The sequence below is a fragment of the Thunnus thynnus genome, chromosome 22, assembly GCF_963924715.1.
Source record: "Thunnus thynnus chromosome 22, fThuThy2.1, whole genome shotgun sequence".
Classification (NCBI taxonomy): Eukaryota; Metazoa; Chordata; class Actinopteri; order Scombriformes; family Scombridae; genus Thunnus; species Thunnus thynnus.
In genome coordinates, this window is record NC_089538.1 from 2,510,871 (window position 1) to 2,525,393 (window position 14,523).

Genomic DNA, 14,523 nt, shown 5'->3' on the forward strand with positions numbered 1-14,523 from the left:
AGCATAGCAAGCCATGATATCAAACTCATTACAGGTAATTATGATATTGCCTGGTAGGCTGCACCACATGTGTCATATAATACAGCAGACCTGCGTGAAAATGTTCATTTTACTCCACATTAGCACGCTGTCAGAGGCTGGGGAAGAATATGTTTTTCCTCTTTATTTTTCACTAATTCCAAATGGGAAACAAATCCAAAAAGTATACTGTGCAATATTTGCTGACAAGGTTGTCACTGACATTAACATTATTATCTAGTCATCTAATAGCTTCAGAATAAAATATTGGATACTTAAAGCTGCTAATATAATAATACTAATCAATATTTTTATATTAACAGTCAGTCAAATGGAATCTGAGCTGATGGCAGGTATTTAGAATAACTATATAGATATACTATGTATATATAGCCTATATCTTCTCGCTGATGGTCTCGTTTGCTTATGTAGGTCACATAGAAGCATCAGAGGCATCACGAGACTGCTTCATAACCAGTTAAAAGTTCCTTGTTGTAACTTTGAAGCTAACAGGTTAGCCTTAACAACTTGATAACGTTATAGTATGTCAATGTTGTTTTTTTAGTTTGTTCTGTTGACCAGCTTTAAACTTGGGAAATGGGAAATTGAAAATTGGAAACTCCTTAAGCTTCTCTGAAAATCCAAATGGAGGATGTAATTATTATATGTAATCATTTCATCATCATCAGTTTTTCCCATTTCCTTTACCGTGTCTTATATTTTCTACTGCGTTGTTTCTGCTGTAAAGCAAACTGTAACACTTTATTTCACAGGTCTCATAGTTTCCTCGTCTTAACCTAGAGAACAGCTGATGTGTAATTGTAATCTCTTTGGAAGATTCCTGAAAATGACCTTGTAAAGGAAGAATGGGCAGAGTGTTCAACTGGTCTACTTCCAGTAACTTAATTGCTGACCAACAGCCTCTTTTAGTCATGCAAATTATCAAGCTTCCAGTAATACACAAATGCATGTACTGCTAAATTACTTAGTTCCAGCAAATGTCTGAAATGTGGTAAATAAAGCGTGACTCATTCATAGATCACAAGTACATGATTCATCCTGGTGATAGAATTTCCCAGCTGTTTTTTTGTTCTTCTATCCTTTCGTTCACCTGCTATATCTTAATCTACAATCTAACGTGATTTTTGCCTCATCTTGTCTTTTTCTCCCCTCTCTGTTCTTGATTAAAGCTCTGAGTTTAGTCCCAGAGGAGGCTGAGCTGTCTCCCTGGATGAGTCCAGTCCTGGTTCTTCCTGTGCTGCAGCTCCTGTCCTGCTCAGGCCTCACTGAGGCGCTGACTGACCGGCGGACACACAGCCTCAACCACAACCTGGCCCACAGCCTGCTCCGCAGCATCAGCAGAGAGACAGATAAACCCCGCCAGGTAACACCGCGGACACTAAGCATCCATCACTTTGTTCCAAGCTGAATTTATTTGCTGTCTTATATGCATATGCACAATAAAGTACAAGCACAAGTGATTGTTTTAGAGACGTTATTTATTGGAGGAGCTAATAACTGTTCAAAGCAGATGTGGTAAAACTAAAAAGGAAAAAATAATCACAAATCAATAAATATTGTATAATGTTCTTTGGTTGGTCCACAAATAATAAAGAATACCTTCCACAATAATGATCAATGTCACGGAGGTGCATCGCTGTCATGGGTCTCATGAACTACACTTGTCCAGATTAATCCCATCAGAAAGGAGGTCATGTGACTTTATTGGTGGTGGTACATAGATGAAAAACGCCTCTGAAACATTACCTGTCAAACTTCTCCTCACTGCAGTGCACCATCATGGCTTTTTGTACTGTAGAGGAGCCACTGGGAAAAGAATCAGTTTAGGAAAGGTCAATATAGTTAGATGCATTCCGCCAGCAACAATTAGACTCTGCCCCAGGCCACAATAAAAATGCATAATGTCAAAAGTTTAGTGTCATAAAAATGATGAAAACACTGCAATATCTGTAATTTTTAACTGTCGCAGCTACATGTAACTGACTGATAATATAGCTGCACAATAACCAATAGTGTGAGGATGAATTCACAAAGAGTATTTTATGTATTTGATGTGTTATTAACAATTAAAAAGGAGTGTCACAATGGACATTTAGTCTCAAAATGTTACCTTTGTAAGCTACAGCATTGCTGATTTTGATTGATTATTTGCTGTTTTCTTGTGATAGCATAAAAGTTTTGTGAGAACACGAAATAAAAGGCTGGGCCTGAGTAACCCAAGTAACACATACAGAAGAATATAATAAGATATATACAAGAAAATGCAACAACAAAAGAATAGGTTAAAAATCCAAGCAAAACCTCACAGTTTTTGTTTGGAAATGTATTCTTTCTTTTAATTTGTTGGTTTGTATGTTCATGTATGTGTTGAATGATTCATTTTAGTTCATCTTCATCTCTCCCTCCACTCAGTCTGGTCGACGGTTGGCCCTTCCTCTCACTCCCTGGTACAGCGAACTCAGTGTGGCTCTGTCCGTACTTCGCAAAGTGGCGGATGATCCTGCAGCTGCTGATTGGCTGCTGTCGGTCAGCTCGGCCCTGTCGTCCAGCCAGCGCCTACCCTCCTCCCTCACCCTTGTCGTGACCCATCTCATCATCACAGGTGGGGAAGACGTCTGCCAGCTGGCTTTGAATGCCAGTCAGGCCATCGCTGCAGCCGACCCCTGCCAGGTACATAATCCATGGGACTCATATCTACACAGAAGGACTCTCAAGTAAAAGCTTTTTTTGCCATAAGCTTTTAATAAATGACACAGAATTGAATATTTGAATAAGGTTAAAACTAAAATATGCACATATCACCTTGAGGCAAAACAAGTAACACATAGACAAGACAATAATAAGTGTACAGTAGCATAACCTGTCCATTTTCAAAGAAGAATCGGTATTCATATAATGGCCAAGTTTCTAATAGTAGCCAGCACAATTAAATAATAGCCCTAATAGGTCAGATAAATTCAGTAAAATGAACATTTCCACAGCACTAATTCTATCAGTACAACAACAGAGTCATGTCATACTCATCAAACATTCTCACTTTCTCTTTTTAACAGAAAACCTGTTTTTGTCATTTCACAAATTGTTTACAATTTGTTCCACTTTGACATTTTTTTGATTGCTGTTAAGCTCATCAATTCGCTCTTTTCCATTAAGGGAACCTAACTACCCATAACGTTGAGTTTCCCACGACCTCAACTTGTAAGAACCCGTGAGGTATTAAAGGGTGTTCTGCACATTTCCAGGTCTATGTTTATATTCTTGGGCTCTACTGTAATATCTTTGCATGATTTATATTTAAAAAAAAACTCCTTATTTAACTCATGCTGGCCCTTTATGCAGCCCCTCAGTTCAGCCTCTGTCTGAAACAGGCAGTTTTAGCCAGATGGTTCCAGAGGATTCATTCATTTTCTCCTTTTACTCGAAATACTGTATAAACTTCTCAAATATATCCATACATGTTAAAGTCAGAATCCCATCCGAAATATGAGAGTGGACAATGCTTATAACCCATGGAACAACTTTAGCAACAACTTTAGCAACAAAGGCTATGGAACAAACAGCTGTTTGTGGGCATAAGGAAGAAGTAGAGGTAACGTTGCAAATGAAGCGTTCAGAGCAGGTTGAAGCCCTGGCGTTTGACTTTCAGGGAGCATTTTTACATATGTTCACCTCAAGTTTTGGAACTTTGACCACGTTTAACGTAGATATCCGACATAATAACAGTATAAAAATAACAGAAAATCACAAAAAGCATGATATGACCCCTTTAAAAACTTACATGTAACATAACTAACATAAAGGTGAGCATTGACAAAGTTATGAATTTCCATTATCTGGAGAACAGATAATATAACATTATAACATAAGATAACATTAGTTATGAGGCCTGTCTCCAAATGTAAGTCTGTTTTAGTCAGTCACCATTTCAGAATTTTCAACATGTAAGCTAGTGGGTAAGCTTAAATATGTTCTCTGAAGAGCAAGATTTTATTATTTTGTTGTAAGAAAACTTCCACTCTAACAACACTGGGGAAAAGAAATTGTGGGCCTCCAGGGAACAGTTATAGTTCATGATTTTCTTTATGTTCGGCTTCGTTTATGGTTAGTCTGCAGAGAGTTTGACGGTCTCTGGGAGAGGTTGGGACCACTACATGGCACTAAAAATCAGTAATGTTTGTCTTGCAGATTTACAATTCCACCAATACAAGACTGAATTGAATGACTAATTTATGACTGCCTCCCTAATAGTAATAATAATTCACTCGGGTGATAAAGTGTTGTTCCATGACAGAAGATTCCAGAGAATTGCATCTGAATTTTGCACCCACTCCATCACTAATATCATAAAACGTCTTTCTTTCAGTGTTTTTGCTTCCACCTGACACCATTTTAGTACTTCAACTTACAATCCAATCATTTGCAGAACATGTATGCTTTCAAAACCATTTTCACTTCAATCTGTCAAAGTGTCTTCTTTTATCCTGCCACTGGGGGTCACCAAGGTTAGAGATGTTCAAACTCCTGCCCCCATCCCTAAACCCGCCTACAAAGCTTCTCATTGGCATTTTTGTCTAACTGGGTTCATCAGTGAGGACGGCGCCAGATCTATTTAAGTGAACAAATTGGAGATGTTGGAGGTTATTCGGAGGTCTGGAACAGTGCTAATGGTCGGGTTATGCTAGAAAAGAACTATTTTAATGAGGTGTCAGTTATACAAGGGATTCATAGTGTTGCACATGTTTGTAGAGGTGAAAAGTGACAAATATTTGTGTAAAGAATGAAGAAATAGAGCTTCGGTGAGAAGTTCAAATCTTGCCTACTTTCTGAACTCCGTGCACTTAATTTTTGTAAGAACCCATAAGGTCTTAAAGGCGACGTATTCTGCACAATTCTACTGAAATGACTGATTGTCCTGAAAAAACTGAACTCTACAGCTGCGTGAAAAGCGGAAAATCAATCTAAAACCCATAGATATGTCTTGGAAAATGGTCAACAGTAATGTGCAATATGGGTTACATGTGGTCAGTCAATTAAAACTGGCAAAACCTCTGATATGGGCCTTTAAAATCTGTATGGGTGGCATCGTGGAATGGATGATTTCATTTATAACAGATATTTTTGTAAATCTTTGACTTTGAAATGATTTAAATGACAGCGGCGGCACCAGCCTTCAGCTACTGGTTTTTCTGCTGCTTTATAAAGAGAGTCGTTTAAACTGACAGACTTCCCTCAGACCCTCTGGGACTGCAAATGGAGTCACTAGTTCCAGAAGATGAAGTGAAATATCACACAGTGTTACAGGCTGCTCATTACTTGGGCTCGTTAGACGCCTTCGAGTATTCCCCCGCTGCTCTAATTGCTCCCAGAGTGCCACTTGTGCCGGTCGTTTCATGCGTTGGTAGAAGGTTATTGGCATATTTGAATCTATTGGATTTCCCCCTTCGCAGTAGCCCATCACCTCACATCTGCCTGCATACATCCACAAAACACCCCAAACACCTTATAGATTAGCGGTTGGATTCTGCTCACAATGTATGCAGATGCAAAGGTGCTGCGGAGGAATAAAAAAGTATTTATCGTATTTAAATGGGATGATATTTTATTGATTGAAGGCGATTGCTCAGGGTCAGTAACAGACCCTTTAGGGATACAATGAAAGCATACACTCCAGCAACTTGAAGGAAAATCTCCTGTGTGCCTCTGTGCCCCTCCCTCCTCCTCTCAAGCCGTGCAGGTGAAGGGGTTGCTATGCAACGGCCAAGGTGCAGGGCAGCAGTAAGTGCTTTATGTTAATTAAAGCCTGTTCCACTGCAGAGCTGTTGATGACCAATGTCCAAGGACTCTGACTACTTCCTATTTTTGACCTCAGCACTCACAGGAGTGATAAATTGTTAACCCTGCATTGACCTTCATTCCACTCTCTAACTTGTATCCATAAAGCTTGACCAGAATGGACGTGTTTAGAAATGAGAATGGGGCTCAGATGCTAAAGTCCATGGGTCAGACCATGAGGGGACTGGGAGGTGGGGCAGCCTCAAGCCTGGAGTGGTTAATCTGTACTTCCAGATACTGTCACCACAGCTCACCCTGCTGGGGTTTGTGCATACATGTAGATATAAATCTCTGAATCACACACTTTTTACTTTTAGTACGTACTGCAGCTGCCCTTTCAAAGTATGTACTGTTGCATGCAGTATGCATACAATTGGGACATACTACGTCATCTGCCATTGCAGCTTCTGTCATGTCATTACACTGGCCTCCGTGTTTGCAATGTCAATGCACTGTCATTGGTCTGTGCTCTCTCAGCGGCTCAGTCGATGTGATGTATCTTCTGCTGAGCAGAGGATTGTGGGTCAGAATAGCCAGAAAAGCATGCTGGCTTGCACATTGCAAAATGCATCCTGCTACTTTTGGCATACTGCATTTAACATACTATGTATTGGGACATACTAAATCTTTTGCTGGCATACTAAATAGTATGGTAGTATCGGTATCAGAACACACCCATATTGTCTACTGTGGGAAAAGTCTCTTTCACGTCATGTTTTCCCTGGTAATGTGTGCCTCTCCTGCAACGGCTGCTGAAGTGACGCAGACTCTTCATAGCTTGATAATAATTTCATTATTCTTTCATTATTCTATTTGAATCTAGCTAGAAAATGTGGTGAGGAAAATAGGAAATGTTGCACAGGGAATAAATGTTTGTTACTGCACAGTATTCCCTCCACCTTGGACTTTTTCATGTTTGCTTGTTCGTTTTTAACCCTTTAGTATCACATTAGATATAATTAGGATTTTTTAACACTGATCAACAGAAAAAATACTTAATGACAAAGTGAAATCTACAAATTGATCTAAATTAAAGCACCTATGTGTAGAATTTGAAAATGGCTAACTTTGATGCCCCCCAGTGGTAGAAGTTAGTATCTTTTCAAAAGATACCGTGACAAACTCTCAGGCAAATGGGCTGAAAGCAACACATAGTCTGCTCCAATTTTACAACTGAGTCATTTGAAAGTTGCTGTAATCACAATAAAACTCTACACACCAGGGCTTTGAGTACAAATATAAAACACAAGATAAATGATTGCAGAAGTATTAGCCTCCTTTTAGTATGACACTTTAAATTGTATGGAGGTGTGAAAACTGACTTGATGTTAAATACTTCAGTATCTGGAAATCCCAACAGCCGAAACTACTATAGGAAATAAGAGGTGTCTGTATACTCTCTGGAGTGTCCTCATCCGGTTTCATTGTTGTGTCCTTCAACCAGCCTCACATGTGTGTCTGCAGGTCCCTTCACTCCTTCCTGTTCTGTTGTTCAAGCTGGGGAAGGAAAAGAATCCAAGTCTGGCTCATGCTGTGCTCAGCTGCCTGCCAAACCTCGGGACTCATAAGGTAGTGAGCACCTCTGATGAAATATAACATGAAATATAACCCATCTCTGATACACCCAGTGTATACCTCCATTAATTCAATTCATGCAACCTCCCTGAAGAGTATTTTTGTTATTGTTATTGAATCATAATTCATGTTCTGAATATTAAAAGGAATCGATGTGTGTGCAGACTTTGCTCTGACTCATACTCAGGTCTCAGAGAATATGCAGTGAGCTGATGTTAGAAGATTTTAACTATTAACCGTGTGCTTTAATGTTCCAGCTCTGTGTCCCCATGGTGCTGCAGACTCTCCACATGCTGGCCAGCGCCCCCAAGCTGAAAGCAGTGGCAATGCGCCTGATGACTGTTCTGTGGAAGAAACAGGTCTGCCAGTTTTCCCAACACCATGATAAATGGTGATCATAATCATAATATTCATGTATTGGGCCAACTTTTTCTTCTAATCCTTTGTTGTCCTCTTGTGTGTCTCTTTCTCAACCCACATGCTTGTTTCTTTGTGTAAGGATCGAGTTTACCCGGAGCTTCAGCGTCTGCTGGGTCAGAAGGACAGCAGGGTGGTGGTGGGGAGGGACGCCCAGTGGGAGCAGATCCTGGCCAGGGCCGCCTGCCTCAGGGACATCTGCAGAGAGAGGTCAGACCAACACCACACACTGCACATCTTGTTTGGGGCCTAAGGGTTCAACTGGTTGAGTACATTGGGGAGTAACAATGGATTGAATATTGCCTCACATATGTTTATTCTTTCTTTAAAAAATCTGTTGACTAAAATTGCCACAGTGTATAAACAGTTCCATTGGGAGAAAAAGTTCCAATAACAGTTGTTGGCATTGTGTCCTGTAGGAGGCTTGTTGAACTTGTTGGATAGTTTTTAGTCATGATAGCAGCATGGCTATAGGGATGACAATGTCAGTCTGACAGTTCACCACTTTGGTTGGTTCAGACTGAAATATCTTGACAACTATTTGATGGATTGTGATGACATTTTGTCATGATCACCAAGGATATGTTCCAACCACTGTGATAAACCTCTGACTAACGCCACCAGCAGATCAAAATATTCGCTTATGCTCTCATATATTTCAACATCTACTTGATGGATTGGCCCAAAATTTTGTTCACACATTCATGGTTCCCAGAGGATAAATCCTGACTTTGGTGATCCTCTGACCTTTCCTCTAGCACCACTATGAGGTTGACTTTTTAGTTCTTTATTGAAATATCTTGACAACTATGGATTGCTGTGAAATTGGGTACACATGTTCATGGTCCCCAGAGGATGAATTGTAATAACTTTGATCCTCTGACCTTTCCTGTAGCACCATCAAGGTTTTCATCCATCCAATACTTTGATTTAAGACAAAATACCTGCAAAACTAATGACATGAGCCTCAGCTGTACTTTGTGTTTACTGCTAATTAGCAAATGTTAGCATGCTAACACGCTAAACCAACTCAGTGAACATGGTAAACATTATACCTGCTAAACATCAACATGCTAGCATTGTCATTGTGAGCATGTTAGCATGTTGGTGTCAGCATTTAGCTGGCACTAGACTTGTAGTCTTATTGTTTTTTGGCACCATGATGTGTTTGGTTGAATTCTCACAATTTTTATTGTAAAAACTTTTCTATATGAAAGTTTTAACTCTGAACCTGAAAAGCTGAGCCTGTCCTTCCACTTTACTTGTGGCAGAAGAGCAACAACCACACATCTGACTCCACAATAAACTATTTTTGTTCATTATAGCCCTTAGCTAGTCAGTCAGGTTTACAGTAGGCCCATAACCAGAATGTGCTGAAAAGGCCAAGTTGGACATTATTGTGTTTCACTTGTCTGTAAACCTTTCATATAAAGCAAATGGAGATTGTGATTAGTCTCTGCTCTATGACATTATTACACAATTTTAAGGGTACAGCATGGTTTCCTTCCACTTAACCTGATATTGTACATTATTTTAAAAGATTGTCATGATATATTGTGTGTGTGTGTGTGTGTGTGTGTGTGTGTGTGTGTGTGTGTGTGTGTGTGTGTGTGTGTGTGTGTGTGTGCGCATGTGTGTGTGTGTGTGTGTGTGTGTGTGCCAGACCTTACCAGCATGGAGGTGACATGTTAGCAGCTATTACACTCACTCTGAACCAGTGCGCCAAACCAGACCTGGCAACCCCTGCTGCTCTCGCCCTGCAAGGATTACAGGAGCTGTGTCGAACAGAGGTCAGACACACACACACACACACACACACATACACACTCATTAATTTCATTATTTTTACAGATGAACCAGAGCATCACAGGCATTTGTAGCCATATTCAGTACATAACTGTGTCTTCAAACAGCCCTCAAGCTAGATTTTTTTCATTCCCCTTTGAGATTTTTAAGTTAAAAACAAATGAAGTAAGTAATTACAACAAACTTTATTTATATAGCAGCTTTATTGTCTGATGTTTTTTCATGAGTCCCGTAATCGATGGTGCTGTCTGGCTTTAACTTGTGTTGTTATGCTGGTTGTGTGGTTGTCTGATTATGAGGGTTTCTTACAGTTTGTTCTTGGTCTCTCTTGTAAGAAGGATCTCGATCTCAACAAGACTACCACATTAGATAAAGTTTAAATACATAAAATTGCATCATAAGATTTCTTATTGGAACTGTGTGGGTATGTACAGATTGTGCTTGAGTAACAGCCATCCAGGTTATGGTATATCCAGAAGCGCTAAGTCAAGGGCAACTGGACTTAGAGGTGAAACATCTTGGGGTCCAGTTCCCCTTGATTTTGCACATCTGGATATGACTCTTGATATGACACCTATTCTTTTATGGAGTTTGGTAACTTCAAACTTTATATAATGTAAATTATCAAAAACTATTTGGTGCCTTTATTTAGCATGACTGCAGGAAGAACAGGGCCTTTATATGAATAAATTTGATCATATTTTAGTTAGAAGCCTCCCTGTTTTATAATCTACTTCTTTTTTAATTTGCTGTCATATTTACTTGTTGTCTTGATTAATTCACGGCACTAATTCCATCAGTACCACAGACTCATGTCAAACTCACCACCCTGCTGTTTGTTTTTTTAACAGAAATTATATTTTCATTCACTAATTATTTCCAATCACTTCTACTCTGCTGTTTTTCAGTTGCTGTTAAGATACTGTCAATAAAACTCAACATTTCTGCTCTGATGTTTCACATTAAAAGCTTTCTAGCAGCTTAAAGGGAATAATCTCTCCCGTTCTTGGTAGACCTTTAGTTTGAAACATCTACAGGAGTTTCATTAATGGTAACTTAACTGCGCTTTAGAAAAACACCAACACCTAGTAGAGGCAACTGGAATTAAATAGTGAATGATTGATGGATATGGATAAGTACCTCATATAACCCCTCTTGAAAAATGTATTTAGGCAGCTCATAACAGAGGTTCAAGCATAGAATATCAACTGTTCAGATGAACAAGTTACCCTTAACCAAAGTAAGCTGGTGTATGCATGTCAACACAGCCAGTGAGTTTCATGAGGCTTGTTTTGCAGGTAGTGGACATCGTGTCAACATGGAGAAGTCTTGGGCCCGAGCTGAGCTGTGACTCCCGTCCACTGATGGTCAAAGCCATATCTGAGCTTCTGGCTCTGGTTCCCCAGCTCAATGTCACGTCAGAGGAGTATGAGGTAAAGCAAACTGAAGAGAAGTGACCAGCTTCATCCATAATCTGTTTTGGCCTCTGTAAATGTTGGCATTCATCAAAATATTACAGAAATAAAGCCACTATTTGCAGAATCTGAAAAGGTTCAACTGTGGCACCCCCCAGTGGTAGCATCAATAAAGACACTGCAGTAGAAAAACATCTCATCTTTCCACAGACAAAAACTTACACCATCACAATAATTTGAAAGATGCTACAATCATATAAAGATTGTACACAGGGGGGTATGAGTAAATAATTGACTGTAATCTTTAAGATGTAGTTCTTAAAGATCCAAGGCATCAACAGAAAATGTCACATTTTGTCTTTCAGTCTTTTAAATTCAAGGAGTTTTTTTCTAAAGCTGCTATTATAAATGCTTTGGTTTATAACCAAATTCCTACAAAATGAATGACATCCCCGTCAGCTGTACTTTATGTTTTGTGCTAATTAGCAAATGTTAGCATGCTAACATGCTAAACTAAGATGGTGAACATGGTGAACATTACACCTGCTAAACATCAGCATGTTGGTATTTCTGCACCACTGCACCAAAGTACAGCCTAACACAGCTGCTAGCATGGCTATAGACTCTCTCCAATTTGGACTCTTTCTCTACACTTAAGTATATTTTTTGTACACCTACACCAATAGGTGCAGCTGTGTAAGGAACAAGTGGATATGTTGTAAAACATTTGAATGTACATTGTACAGTGGACCTTAGCTTTACATTTGTCTTTTTTGTGACTTCCTACCTTGCAAATTTCACATGTGTATCTTTGACAGTTTAGGCCATAGAATGATATTTAGCTACAATTTGGGGTTATAATAATAATACTAATAAGCTGAAGCAGATTCTTTAAGCTGGGAGCTGGATACACACGTTTGGGTCACTGTTGGGTGCTGCAACATAACCAGTGAGTGTAACTTCTCTGATGGTTGCAATGGTGCAGTTGTTTTTCTGCCTCTTTCATTGTGAACCAGGGGCATCTGAAAAGTTTTAACAGAAAAAATAAATTAGGAACAAACAAAAGGAATGAATGCTCCACAGTTTCTAATGCTACGGATTATGTGGTTGTGTGTCTTCTGATAATCATGGGGAAACCGCTTCACAAATTACAAATCCTTCACCTGGTGGAGATGAATTTTTCAGCTTGCAGTTATCACTGGCCAAATGGAATAACAGCTTATCTTTTAATGTGCCTTGAATCTCTTTTTTAAAAAATACATGATTCCTGGCAGCTACAGTTTGCAGAAAAGTTTCTGTTGCGTTAAAAATGTATTTTTATCTCTGTCTTTTTTTCTCAGAAACTAAAAGAGGAGGTGGTCAGCCTTCTCTGGAATTATGCTGTGAGCAAGGTCTGTGCACTGAAGATATCGGTGTGTGTGTGTGTGTGTGTTTGTGTGTGTGTATACCTTCAGGTCTGGGGTTACCTTGAAAAAGGATTTTTGCCATTATTTACAAAAAATTAAAAAGGTTTAATGAATAAGTCCAAATAGCCTCTGTTATTGTGATGGAAATGCTGGTGCTGCAAAATTGTTCTCACATAACACAATGTTAGACTGAAGGAAAACAAGTATATACGTAACACCCAGAAATTTAAACTGGCTATCTATGGTGACTTCAGTGTAATACTGAGCAGCCGTTCACACGCTGGACCAGCCCTGCAGGCAGCCAGTCATACACATGGATTCGCACAGTACCAGTTTATTCCACAGGAGGCATCACACATCCTGTAGAGCCCAACAACAGCGGTGGACTGTGCAGTAACTATGGTATAGTGGCCACTATCACAATTGCAGGGTGTGACAAATTTTTGTGGGCATCATAAAGTCTACACTTTGTATCATCACAATCTGAGCCATTACGTCCTATAACAAATTAAAAAGTCTTAAAGAACCATATGAGTTCATTATGTTGGTGAAAAATGTGAAAGCCTGAAAACCTTTTTCACTGTATGGGCCCAGTGAGCAACTTTCATTACACTTAATGGGGCGCCATCTTGGAGTGCAACGCATGTTTCACTAATCATCTTTGATGAACTACCATCACAGTAAAGCTTCTGTGATAGTGTATTTGATTTCACTGATGCACAAACACTGGATGTATGCAGTGGTATTTAGCCATGCAGATAGTTTTGGTTTTATTTGTCCAGGTTTTTAAATATCTGTGTCTGAGATTTCCTGCCTCCACCTAAAAACAGTGGATGTGAATGGAATTTCATTTGTGGGCTTCAAACCATTGAAAAATCACCTATCTCTAGTAAGGGGTAAGAGAAAATATGTTTTTTGTAATTTGAGTGAAATAACTTTACTACACATACACAAGGGCAGCACAAAAAATGATGACATTTCTAAAAAAAAAAAACCCACTCAAACACCTCAAATAAAATTCATAGGTAACCCATGTTATATTGCTAAGTGTTAAGAGTGTTGAATGTGTTAATGTAAAATTTACTCAGGCAGAAATCTTTGTAAAAACATCTACGGAGTGCTTACTTTTCCTCAGTACTGTATTTATGTACAAAACCTTTTGTTTGTGTGCATGTGTTTGCTGTAACAGGATCCAGAGGTGGCCAGCTGTGGCTACAGGGCTTTGGCAGATTTTCCTGAAGTCGTCCACAAAATAACTCTCCTTCCTGAAGCTGTAAGAGTCCTTCTCCACTATCTTAACAGCTAAGAGAATAGCTTTTCTCCATATGCAACTTTTCTCTCTGCTTGGAATAAGTATATTCTTTCTTTCTTTCTGCGCATGTTTACCCCATGTGGGGGTAACATTAGGTGATGTGACGATAGAGAGAGAGAGAGAGACAGTGTGCGTGTGTGTGACAGTATGAAGATAGCAGCTGTGAATGTAGCAGTGCAGTGTGTGTACAGTTTAGGCTATTTGTCAGTGAATGATTGCTACAACTCCTCAAGACCCAAGCCAAGTTCCCATGTCCTGCTTGCCACCTGCTGATTAAAGTGGAGGGGGTTTGCCCGAAGTTGGCGACAATGGGTTAGCCTAACCTGACCAGTTCACTTAAGGTGGACCAACTATTCTAGCTGCTGAGTCTCTCCCCAGTTTTGCCCAATTTTTCAATCAGAATGGGAAAAAAGTGTGCAATTGCAGCTAGTGTCCGTATCTACATCACTTAGAGTAAATAGCAGGGGGCCAAATATTGATTCTTGTGGGACACCTCAAGTCTCCCAGGAAGATATGATCTGAACCAGCTGTAAGCAGAATCATCAAAGTCCATGGAAAGAAGCTTTTTTTAGACAAAATGTTGTAGTCAACGATATTAAGACAGATCTACAAAGAGTGCAGCACAGATTCAATTTAGGTTAATGTATAGATTATGATTATGTACGTATCATTGACTGTAAATAAATATCCACTTCCTACCGGTATGCAAAAGTGAAGCCAA

At 39.4% G+C, this 14,523-nt stretch overlaps 1 protein-coding gene across 2 annotated transcripts in view; it reads left to right on the top strand.

Annotated features, from left to right (window-relative positions):
• Positions 1–14,523, top strand: part of focad (focadhesin) — a 55,194-nt gene that overhangs the window by 19,629 nt on the left and 21,042 nt on the right. For both annotated transcript variants that reach the window (XM_067580036.1, XM_067580037.1), the window contains exons 10-18: positions 1,209–1,402; positions 2,452–2,709; positions 7,336–7,440; positions 7,704–7,805; positions 7,946–8,073; positions 9,527–9,653; positions 10,968–11,102; positions 12,425–12,475; positions 13,680–13,763. In XM_067580036.1, coding sequence (XP_067436137.1) covers positions 1,209–1,402; positions 2,452–2,709; positions 7,336–7,440; positions 7,704–7,805; positions 7,946–8,073; positions 9,527–9,653; positions 10,968–11,102; positions 12,425–12,475; positions 13,680–13,763 — 1,184 coding nt within the window. The remainder of the gene's footprint in view (positions 1–1,208; positions 1,403–2,451; positions 2,710–7,335; positions 7,441–7,703; positions 7,806–7,945; positions 8,074–9,526; positions 9,654–10,967; positions 11,103–12,424; positions 12,476–13,679; positions 13,764–14,523) is intronic.